This window comes from Scyliorhinus torazame, chromosome 5 (assembly GCF_047496885.1).
Source record: "Scyliorhinus torazame isolate Kashiwa2021f chromosome 5, sScyTor2.1, whole genome shotgun sequence".
Classification (NCBI taxonomy): Eukaryota; Metazoa; Chordata; class Chondrichthyes; order Carcharhiniformes; family Scyliorhinidae; genus Scyliorhinus; species Scyliorhinus torazame.
The window spans coordinates 149,877,610-149,889,520 of NC_092711.1; the positions used below are offsets into that span (position 1 = coordinate 149,877,610).

The window sequence follows — 11,911 nt, forward strand, 5'->3', positions numbered from 1 at the left end:
ATGCAGAAGGAAGACATTCGGCCCATCGAGTCTGCACCGGCCCTTGAAAAGAGCACCCTACTTAAGGCCGCACCTCCACCCTAACCGGGGACCCTACATAACCTTTTGGACACTAAGGGGCAATTTAGCATGGCCAAACCACTGAAACTGCACATCTTTGGACTGTGGGAGGAAACCCAGGCAGACACGGGGAGAACATGCAGACTCCACAAAGTCATCCGAGGCTGGAATTGAACCCAGGACCCTGCAGATGTGTGGCAGCAGTGCTAACCGCTGTGCAACCCGTAGTTGAAGTCGGCAACCACAAAGTTAGTTGAAGCTAACTCTGCAATATCCACAAAAGCCTTCGTAGACTTCCGGAGACGGAGCTGTGCTGAGCAGTCGCACATCAGGTGCATCTCCTCCTACAAACCCCAAAATAGGCTCTCTTACTCAAAATAGCCCGCTAAAACCGGAACAAAATACCCCTCACCCTAACTAACAATAGTACTATTGGAATGAATTTTTGGACTTGGCGGTGCACGCCGGGATACTATTGTATGAACACCGAATTCTGCTGAACACAAACTTTGGGGAAAATAAGTGTCCCCTGACCAGGTGCATCCTGTGTATGTAACTGACCCATTGCTCCACAACCACAGGAGCGAGTGACCAAACTCAAAATAGCAACCAAAAGAGGAAGAGGCCCTCTTTGTGCGTCACTAACAGACACCATGACTAACATATAATCACGAATGTGAAGAGCTGATTGGAACAATGTAACCTAATGTGTAAGGAATTGATTGGAGAAATGTGATCTAAATGTGTTAATAGGCTCCATGTAAATGAGTACATAAACTAATTCCGCTTTTTGAAACTGTATGTTAAACCAGTGTAAGCCCTGGCTCGAACGAGAAGATGTTTCCACAGACTGCAGGGTCTGGGACTCTTCTCCCAGAGCTCTGTAACAAGCTGGAATGCCGCCCGAGCCAGTGAACTGGGCAAGTCGTCAAAGTTCTGACAGCCAGAAATTAGAGTCATTTGGCGAGGCGGCCGGACGGCGAAGTGATATTCAGCGGATCAGGCAGTCAGACCGAGTGAGTAAGAGACACAATTTAAAATGTGTCCGTCTTGCTATTACAGGCTTTGTGATGGGAAGCTGCTCGAGGGCCCAGACTGAGCCTGAATGAAGGGTGCGATTGAGCCCCGTGTGACGGCCAGAGTTAGTTGGGAATCTAAGACGCACAGAGTGCCATGTGTTACCCGTCCGGTGTAATCATCATAATGACATAGTTACAAGTCAGGACCCCCACCTCTCGAGGCGGACGAGTGGGAAGACCTCCGAGAACGAGTCGCCTGAGCGGGACCGGATTCGTGGTGATATTAGTTAACAAGTCATGGAAGCGAGTGGTCGAGGACCACCGAACTGGGGCCCCCCGGGGTCCCTGAAATGTAGGCAAAGAGTTAGTGAAGAAAATGTGTGAAGAAGGATGGGATCCCACAGTGTCCCTCACAGCGCAGAGAAAGTGGTGGGATGGACAAAAACGGGACACGACCGAAAAGGCCGGGATCATCTTGGTCCATCAACTGGTAAAACTGATAAAGCCGCCACCCAATGGCTCCGCCCCACCAAAACGGGACGGGGAAGAAGTAACAGGAGTCAAGTGTGCACCCTTTCAGCGGGATGCTACTGCCACAAACCAGAGATACAAGGGGCGGGATTCTCTGCCCGCCCCCCGCCGGGTTGGAGAATCTGGCCCCTGGAGGTGCACCCACGGTGGCCTGGCCCGCGATCGGGGCTGACCGATCTGCGGGCGGGCCTGTGCCATGGCGTCGGCCGCTGTGGACCTCCGCGATGGCCGACGGGAGATGAACGCCCCCTGCACATGCGCTGGGATGACGCCAGCACACGCTGGCGCTCCCGCGCATGCGCCAACACGCGCCGGCCGGCGGAGGCCCTGCGGCACCGGTTGACGTGGCACCAAGCCCCTTGCCAGCGCGGCGCAAACCACTCCGGCGCGGGCCTAGCCCCTGATCAGCACCTTTGGGCGGGAGGAGTGATTCACGCCACTCCTCAGCGCTGGAGTTGCCCGCCCCGCCGATTCCCGCAGAATCCCGCCCAAAGCCTCACTCCGCTGGGAAGCTGGCTGTTTTGAAGGGTTTCGGAACCCTTGCCACTTACAAAAGAATATATATATATATAATTGGATTGGGGGGTTCAAGGACCCGAGTCTATAAGAGCAAAACAGTTATATTAGACATAGCCGACCGACTGTGACCAGTCCAGATTTTTGTATGCCCTAATAATGAGGGATGAGTCCTGGGAATGGACCGACTAAAACAACTGAATATACTGATAGACGCAGCGAACCCCAAGGTTCACTGGCCACGAAATGACGATCCAAGGTCCGATTCAACCAACATTGCCACCACATGGCCAAAGTGAGGAGTGCAAGCATCCTAAAAGGAGATTGGGACGAGGAGCCGGGGCCTTTCGGCACTGTGTGCAGATTGATGGATGGGGTATGGGCCAAAATGAAACAGGAGATGGGGGAGATCCCTATGGAACCCATCGTCCTCCAAGGACCTGAACAAAAACCACAAAAGCAATTTCCCATGAAGCCCGAGACATAACAGGCAGTACAAGAAGTTGTTCGGGATTTAGAAGAGAAGGGAATAATTAGGCTGACCGAGAGTACTACGTACCAGTATGGCCAGTAATTAAACCTGATAAAACATTCCGTCTGACCATCGATTACACAGAATTGAACAAGGTGACTCCTAAATTACACCCCATAGTCTCGAGCCCAGCTACCATTTTGACCGATTTGAACCTAGAACACAAGATACTCACAGTTTCGGATATAGCTAATGGATTCAGGTCCGTACCATTGGATCCAGAGTCCCAGAATAAATTTGCCTTCACGTGGGGGATAAACAATGCACATGGACGAGGCTGCCGCAGGGATTCCACAACAGCCCAGCCATATTCCACCGTGTTATGAACTCCCTGCTGGAAAGGGTGGATTTAAGCCTGTATCGCAGCACAATTCTGCAGTGTGTGGATGATCTGTTGACCGCCTCAGAGGACGAACCAGGATACGCTGCAGCGTTGACGGAGGTCCTACAGGCATTAGAAACAGGAGGATTTAAAGTAAACCCCAAAAAGGCTCAGATAGGACGCAAGACCGTCATTTATCTGGGGCAACAGATATCCCAGGGAACTCGAACCATGCCCCAGGAAGCCGAGCGGCAATCAAGAAGATATCTCTGTCCGCGGAGTTCGTAAGGTTTTAGGGCTGTTTAATTATAGTCAGAATTTTATACCTGACTTTGCCGCCATAGCGGAGCCTATCCAAAGACTGGTAAAAGGGGGAAATCCTGGCACCCAGTCCATAGGCTGGGGACTGGAACAGGAAGAAGCACACGGGAAGTTAAAACAAGCATTGACTTCAGCCCCCGGCCTCGGTCTGCCAGACCCGAGAAAGCCGATCCACATACATTGCAGGAACGAAGGTGAGTTCCATGCCGCAGTAGTGACCGAAATCCACGGGGACAGGCGAAGACCAGTGGCATATTACTCAACAAGACAGCCGCCCGCACTGGCGGGCTTGGCTCGCTGCGTGGCAGCTCTGGACTGCGCAGCATGGGTGGTCAGGGTCAGCGAACCTACAGTAATGAACGGAGATATCATCGTACACACCAGGCATACCATTGTAGAAATGTTGAACAACAGTAAACTCAGGTCAGTCTCAAACCTACGACAGGCCCAATGGGAATCTTAATTCCTAATGATAGATCAGTGTCATCATAAAGGACACGGGGGAAAAACCTGCAGAAGGAATCACATACACAGGAGAGTCCCATGTATACTCTGAGACAGGTGAGGAATCATTGAATCATAGAATTTACAGTGCAGAAGGAGGCCATTCGCCCGTCGAGTCTGCACCGGCTCTTGGAAAGAGCACCCGACCCAAGGCCAACACCGCCGCCCTATCCCCATAACCCAGTAACCCCACCCAACACTAAGGGCAATTTTGGACACTAAGGGCAATTTAGCATGGCCAATCCACCTAACCTGCACATCTTTGGACTGTGGGAGGAAACCGGAGCACCCGGAGGAAACCCACGCACACACGGGGAGGATGTGCAGACTCCGCACAGACAGTGACCCAAGCCGGAATCGAACCTGGGGTAAGTGGAGCGATAGTGGAAGACCCTCGAGAAACCCCAGAACTCACCTGGATGTAGATGGATCTAGAAAATATGTCAACGGTCCCCACGAACCGGATGGGCAGTAGGAGATGACAAATTAGTAACAGTCCTCTCGGGAAGGCTGGAAGAAGCACTGTCAGCACAGGTGGCTGAATTGGTGGCTTTCACTCAGGCCCTGATCATGGCCAAGGGGAAGATGGTGAACATATCCACAGATAATAGGTATGCCTTCGGGGTCGTGCACAACTATATAACGGCATAGGACAGGAGGGGCTTTGTCACTTCTGGAGGAGATAGGATAAAACAACAACAGCATGTAGAAGCCTTATTGGAAGTCACAAGGTTATCGAGACAGGTAGCAGTGATAAACGTTAAGGCCCACTAGAAGGTAGAGACACCCAAAAAAAAAGGTAACAAAGCAGCAGACAAGGCGGCCCAAATTGCCCTGGAACACAACATTGCCGTCATGAATGCCCAGGTAGAAGACATCAGTGATGAACAATTACACAAAGACATATCAAGGGAAGAAAAAGATCTGGAGGAAGGATGGAAGGGTAATTGCCCCTGCCTGCATAAGGCAGACCCTCCTTGAATTACACCATGGAATGGACCACTCAGGAAGAGAGGCCATGATACACTTAATCGGAAAGGGGCTGGTTTAGCACAGTGGGCTAAACTGGCTTGTAATGCAGAACAATGCCAGCAGCGCGGGTTCAATTCCCGTACCAGTCATCCGAACAGGCGCCGGAATGTGGCGACTAGGGGCTTTTCACAGTAACTTCATTGAAGCATACTTGTGACAATAAGTGATTATTATATTATTATTAAGGAATGGTGGTGGCCAGGAATGGGGAGAGATCTAGTTAATCACTGTCAGAGATGCATCCCATGTGCGCAGTACAACCCGGGGCGCTCCATAAAGATCCGGGTGGCACATCAGCCGAGACCAAAGGGACCCTGGGAGAATCTCCAAATTGACTTTACTGGATCACAGCCCCTGAGCCAGAAGAACGATACTGCCAGTAATAATTGACTAATTTACCAGATGGGTGGAGGCATTCCCAACCCGAGACTGCACGGCCACAACCGTGGCACGAATATTAGTCAAGGACGTGATTCCTCGCTGGGGGGTACCCTTGCAACTAGATTCGGACCAAGGAACACACTTTACTGGAACAGTAATGAAGAAAATATGTGAGTGGATGGGGATCAAACACAAATTCCACATCCCTTACCATCTCCAAAGCTCAGGAATGGTAGAGCGGATGAATAGGACTCTAAAAACTGCCCTGACAAAGGCTCAAGAGTAGAAACAGCAGCAAGGGGTAGATGTGCTGCCTACTGTCCTAATGCAGTTAAGAGCGAGCCCAAATCGAACAACTGGATTATCACCCTATGAGGTGATGACGGGACGAGCTATGCAACTGCACCAGGGATAATAACAGGGGGAGAAGAAATATGTCCGATGAGGGAGAGGAAGCGTAAATACATATTAGAGCTCAGTAATCCGTTAAAGGATTTACCAACCCCGGTATAAATTCACCCAAGTTCCACCAATATCTGTGAGTAAAACATTTTCTTTTCTTCCCCCTTTCCATTTCTTATTCTGACCTTCAATTGGTGGCTTGTTTAAATCCTCAGGCCCAGATGAGATGTTTCCCAGGCTGCTGTGGGAGGCAAAAGAGTAGATTGCAGAGGCTCTGACAATAATTTTCAAATCTTCTTTGGTCACAGGAGCAGTGCCAGAGGACTGGGGGACAGATAATGTGGTGCCATTATTCACAAAGGGAAGTAGGGAAAAAACATGAAATTACAGACCAGTGAGTCTAACTTCAGTGGTGGGGAAACTATTGAAAACAATTCTGAGGGCCAGAATTCATCTCCACTTGGGAAGGTAAGGATTAATCAAGGATGGTCAGCAAGGTTTTGTCAGGGGGAGATCGTGTCTTTCAAATTTGATTTGTAGTTTTCGAGGCGGTGAATAGGTGCTGACGGTTGTGCAGTTGATGTGGTCTACATGGACTTCAGTGAGGCTTCAGTCTGTCATGGGAGACTTGCCAGGAAGGTAGGAGCCCAAAGGATCCAGGGCATTTTGGCAAATTGGATCCCAAATTGGCTTTGTGGCAGGAGGCAGAGGGTGATGGTTGAAGGTTGTCTTTGTGACTGGAACCCCATGTCCAGTGTGTTCCGATAGGATTGCTGCTGGGCCCTTTGCTGTTTGTCGTGTACATTAATAATGTAGATGTGAATGTAGGAGGCAAGAATGTATTCAGATGACAAAACATTGTGGAGTGGTAAATAGGAGGAAAGCCTTATATTACAGGACGCTATAGATGATCTCGTTAGATGGTCAGAACAGTGGCAAATGATTTTAATCCTGCAAAGTGTAAGGTAATGCATGTTGGGAGGACTAACTAGGCAAGGGAATATACTATGAATGGTAGGATCCTAGGAAGCATAGAAGACCAGAGGGACCTTGGTGTGCATGTCCATAGATCCCTGAAGTCAGAAAGACACGGAGATAAGGTGGATAATAAGAGGTATGGGATACTTGCTTTTTATCAGCTGAGGTATAGAATATAGGAGCAGGGTGGTTATGATGGAGCCGTATAAAATGCTCATTAGGCTACAGCTGGAGTACTGTGTGCAGTTCTGGTCGCTACACTAGAGGAAGGATGTGATTAGACTAGAAAGGGTGCCGAGAAGATTCACCAGGATGTTGCCTGGACGTTTCAGCTATGAAGAAAGGCTGGTTAGGAGTTGTTCCCCTTAGAGCTGAGGGGTAAGTGATTGAGATCTACAAATTTATGAAAGACATCGCAAGAGTAGATTGGAAGAAACCTTTCCCCTTAGTAGACATGTCGATAAACAGCGGGCATAAATTTAAGATGAGTGGCAGGAGGTTTAGAGGGTATTTGAGGAAAAACATTTTCACCAGAGGATGGTGGAATATGGAACTCACTGCCTGAATTGTGGTCAAGGCGGGAAACCTCACAACATTGAAGAAGCATTTAGATGAGTATTTGACAGGTCAAAGCACACAAGGCTACGGACCAAGTGCTGGAAAATGGGATGAGAATAGATAGGTGCCTGATAACCAGTACAGACAGGATGGGCTGAAGGGCCTCTTGCTCTGCTGTGAAACTCTGATTCAATGAGGACAGCGATATATCTGTGTTGTTACATTGCACAGATTTGATACATTATTGGTGGCCTTGGAATAAAGTACATTGATTATTCCAGTCTTGTAGCATAGTACTGGAGCTAGTTTAGCTCAGTGGGCTAGACAGCTAGTTTGTGGTGCAGAACAAGGCCAGCAGTGCGGGTTCAATTCCCGTACAAGCTTACCCGAACAGGCGCCGGAATGTGGCAACCAGGGGCTTTTATTGTCACAAGTAACTTCATACTTGTGACAATAAAATATTATTATAGTACTGTAGCTACGTTATATATTTCCGATTAGATTTATTACAGAAGATCAGGAGTCCAATGGACATTTCGAGTTGATGCCGACTCTGTTGAGCAATTCTGTCAGTCTCGAGTGGGTCCCATTCTGTAACCTGCAGCGACCATCCAATTTCATTTGGAATATTGATCATCTCTGCTTGTCTACCCTTATAGGCAGCAAGTATCAAGATCATGATCAGTCACAAATGCATGTTTCTCAACCAACTGGAACAAACCTATACATTAAACACATTTTTAAGCCAGTAATGTACACATATATCTGGCAGCCTGCATGAAGATTTTCAGATCTCTGCATCCAGGACAGGAAGCAGTGAGCGTGGATCTGTTACTCAGCCTGAATCAGCACCTTCACGAGCATTGGGAGGGTGAATATTAATAATAATCTTTTATTGTCACATGTATGAAGTTACTGTGAAAAGCCCGTAGTCGCCATATTCTGGCACCCGTTCAGGTAGGGAGAATTCAGAATTCTCAGCCGGAATGGGAATTGAACCTGCGCTGCTGGCCTTGTTCTGCATTACAAACCAGCTGTCTAGCCCACTGAGCTAAACCAGTTCTGCATACAGCAGAATTGATACAGCAGAGTGAGAATGGAGGGAGAGTGTGCAGGATGGAGATTTACAGCTCTTTGGGAATGAGAGAGGAAAGAATGTTCCGTAGAGAACTAGAATTGTTAGAATTGTCTGTTCTGAATTTCTATCCTGTACTGACTGTGATGATTTTTGTAACCCCCTTTTACAGGATATTAGAAAGTGAGGATTTACAGGAAAAAAAATCTCAAAACGAACATCATGTCAAGTCTGACAATCAGTCGATTCATCGGGACCTGAATCTCATCAGCCTTTGAATCTAGAAGGAGAAATGTTTGTTGTGTCGACTTCAATAGATTTTCAACATCAGTGTGACTGGAAAAACACCAAGACACACACATACGAGTGAGAGTGTTCCAGAGCACTGACTGTGGAAAGAGCTATAACCAGTTTCACACCCTGAAAAAACATCACACCATTCACAGTGAGGAGAGACCGTAAACGTGTTCTGTGTGTGATCAAGGCTCTAACTGAATATCCGAACTGGAGAAATACAATGAGATGATAAACATGGAGAAAGTGTGGAAATGTGGAGACTGTGGGAAGGGATTTAAATATCCATCTCAGTTGGAAACTCATCAACACAGTCACACAGGGAAGAGACCATTCAGCTGCTCTCAGTGTGGGAAGGGATTCACTCAAATATCCAACCTGCAGACACACCAGCGACTTCACACTGGGGAGAAGCCGTTCACCTGCTCTGTGTGTGGAAAGGGATTCACTCAGTCATCCAGCCTGCAGAGACACAATGTCACTCACTCCAATGAGAGACCTTTTAAATGCTCTGACTGTGGGAATAGGTTCAAAAGGTCTCAGGAACTAATGTTCCACCAGCGCATTCACACTGAGGAGAGACCGTTCAGCTGCTCTCACTGCACAGAGAGCTTTAAAACATCATCCACATTGCGGAGACACCAGAGAGTTCACTCTGGGGAGAGGTCGTTCATCTGCTCTCAGTGTGGGAAGAGATTTACTCAATTATCCAACCTGCAGACACACCAGCGAGTTCACACTGGGGAGAGGCCATTCGTCTGCTCTGTGTGTGGGAAGGGATTCACTCAGTCATCCAGCCTGCTGAGCCACAATGTCACTCACTCCATTGAGAGACCCTTTAAATGCTCTGACTGTGGGAATAGGTTCAAAAGCTCTCAGGAACTAATGTCCCACCAGCGCATTCATACTGAGGAGAGACCGTTCAGCTGCTCTCACTGCACAAAGAGCTTTAAAACATCATCCACATTGCGGACACACCAGCGAGTTCACACTGGGGAGAAACCGTTCACCTGCTCAGTGTGTGGGAAGGGATTCACTCATTCATCCAATCTGCTGAGCCACAATGTCACTCACTCCAATGAGAGACCCTTTAAATGCTCTGACTGTGGGAATGGGTTTAAAAGCTCTCAGGTACTGATGGAACACCAGCGCACTCACACTGAGGAGAGACCGTTCAGCTGCTCTCACTGCACAAAGAGGTTTCAAACATCATCCACATTGCGGAGACACCAGCGAGTTCACACTGGCGAGAAGCCGTTCACCTGCACCGTGTGTGGGCAGAGATTCTCTCGGTCATCCCACCTGCTGAGACACCAGCGAGTCCACTAGTAAACGGCTCAGAACAGATTCCGTTACCTGGGGATCCAGATAGCCAGAAACTGGACACAGATCCACAAGTGGAACCTGACCAGCCTGGTGGAGGAAGTTAGAAAAGACCTTCAACGGTGGGGCTCACTCCCACTCTCCCTGGCGGGGAGAGTGCAGACGATTAAGATGAACGTACTGCCAAGGTTCCTCTTCCTGTTGAGATCCATTCCAATCTTCATCCTCAAGGCCTTTTTCCAAAACGTAGATAGTCTAATCATGGCATTTGTCGGCGGTAAGAACCCGAGAATTCCCAAACCGACACTGCAAAGAAGAAAAATCAAAGGGAGCCTGGCTTTACCAAATCTACAATACTACCACCGGGCAGGAACTGCAGAAAGAGTGAGGGGATGGGTACAAGAACCCAACACAGATTGGGTACAAATGGAGGAGGCATCCTGTAAAGGAACGACCCTCTGGGCCCTGGCCACAGCAGCACTCCTGTCCCCCTCAGCAAGATGCACAACAAGCCCAGTGGTAGCAGCCATGCTGAGAACGTGGACCCAGTCGACACAGCACTTTGGGATAACTAAAATGGCCCCCATGGCCCCATCTACGGCAATCACAGATTCCCCCCTCCCCCCAGCTATGCTAGATACCACCTTCAAAAGATGGAGGCGGGACAGTAACACACTGACGGTCTGGGACTTCTACGTAGGACGCAGACTGGCGACACTGGACGAACTGACGAGGAAGTGGAAACTCTCAAAAGGACAGGAATTGAGACACCTCCAAATAAAACACTTCCTCCGCAAAAGGACAGTCGGGTACCCCGGGATTCCAGAAAGCACACTACTAGAGGATCTGATTGGCACAAACAGCGAGAAGGGGGGGCTATGTGGGAAAATAAATTGACAGCCACTGGACAGAGCTCGAACACCACTGGACGAGACCAGACAAAAATGGGAGGACGAACTGGGGACAGAGGTAGGGTGGGGACTCTGGAAAGAAGTACTGAGTAGGGCAAACTCCACCTCCTCCTGTGCAAGGCTAAGCCTAATGCAGCTCAAAGTGGTGCACAGAGCGTACCTGACCAGAACCCGAATGAGCAGGTTCTTCCCGGAGGTGGAGGACAAATGTGAGCGGTGCCAGAGGGGCCCGGCCAACCACACCCACATGTTTTGGGTTTGCCCCAAGCTTGCTGGGTTCTGGACAGCCTTCTCCGAGGCAATGTCCAAGGTTGTGGGGGTGAGGGTGAAGCCATGCCCAATAGTGGCAATTTTTGGGGTATCGGAGCAGCCAGAGTTACACATGGGGAAGGGGGCCAACGCCCTTGCTTTCGCTTCCCTAATCGCACACCGGAGAACCCTGCTCGGCTGGCGATCGGCAGCACCACCCACAGCTGCAGACTGGCTCGCTGACCTCTTGGAATTTCTCCACCTGGAGAAGATTAAGTACGACATCCGAGGGTCAGAGGAAGGCTTCCTGGATACTTGGGGGTAGTTCATAGAATTTACAGTGCAGAAGGAGGCCATTCGGCCCATTGAGACTGCACCGGCTATTTGAAAGAGCACCCTACCCAAGGTCCACACCTCCACCTAATCCCCATAACCCAGTAACCCCATCCAACACTAAGGGCAATTTTGGACACTAACGGCAATTTACCATGGCCAATCCACCTAACCTGCACATCTTTGGACTGTGGGACACACGGGGAGAACGTGCAGACTCCGCACAGACAGTGACCCAAGACGGGAATCGAACCTGGGATCCTGGAGCTGTGAAGCAATTGTGCTAACCACTGTGCTACCGTGCTGCCCCACGGTGTGTTCCAAAACCTGTTCGAGGCCCGAAACAAGGAGTAAGTTAAGAATTTTAAAAAACAAGATAGCTGAGGAACCAAAGAACTGCGCAACCCGGGGGGAGGGAGACGGGGGGAGACGGGGGGGGGGGGGGGGGGGGGAGATGGGGGAGATGGGGGGGGGGAGATTTTGAAGTGTCACAGGGCTCGGCAAATAACAAGGTGGCAAGGGTGGGCTCTCCTTTCCCCTGCCGACTATGTTACCGATGGCGACGATATC

General features: G+C 49.5%; 1 protein-coding gene across 3 annotated transcripts; it reads left to right on the forward strand.

Annotated features, from left to right (window-relative positions):
• Positions 1-726: 726 nt before the first annotated feature.
• On the forward strand, positions 727-11,761 carry LOC140420056 (uncharacterized). Of its 3 annotated transcripts, none has more exons than XM_072504076.1 (3): positions 727-770; positions 5,929-6,088; positions 8,404-11,761. In XM_072504076.1, exon 3 carries the CDS (start codon positions 8,754-8,756, stop codon positions 9,852-9,854), a length of 1,101 nt encoding a protein of 366 aa, XP_072360177.1. In that variant the 5' UTR covers positions 727-770; positions 5,929-6,088; positions 8,404-8,753; the 3' UTR covers positions 9,855-11,761. The 3 variants fall into 3 exon arrangements, with proteins under 3 accessions (XP_072360177.1, XP_072360175.1, XP_072360176.1); XM_072504074.1 differs by lacking the exon at positions 727-770 and adding an exon at positions 783-1,076; XM_072504075.1 differs by lacking the exons at positions 727-770; positions 5,929-6,088 and adding an exon at positions 783-1,076.
• The last annotated feature ends 150 nt before the right edge of the window (positions 11,762-11,911 follow it).

What these genes read in the sequence shown, in the direction of transcription:
- LOC140420056 (XM_072504076.1), top strand. Translation starts at nt 8,754, where the DNA reads ATGATAAACATGGAGAAAGTGTGGAAATGTGGAGACTGTGGGAAGGGA.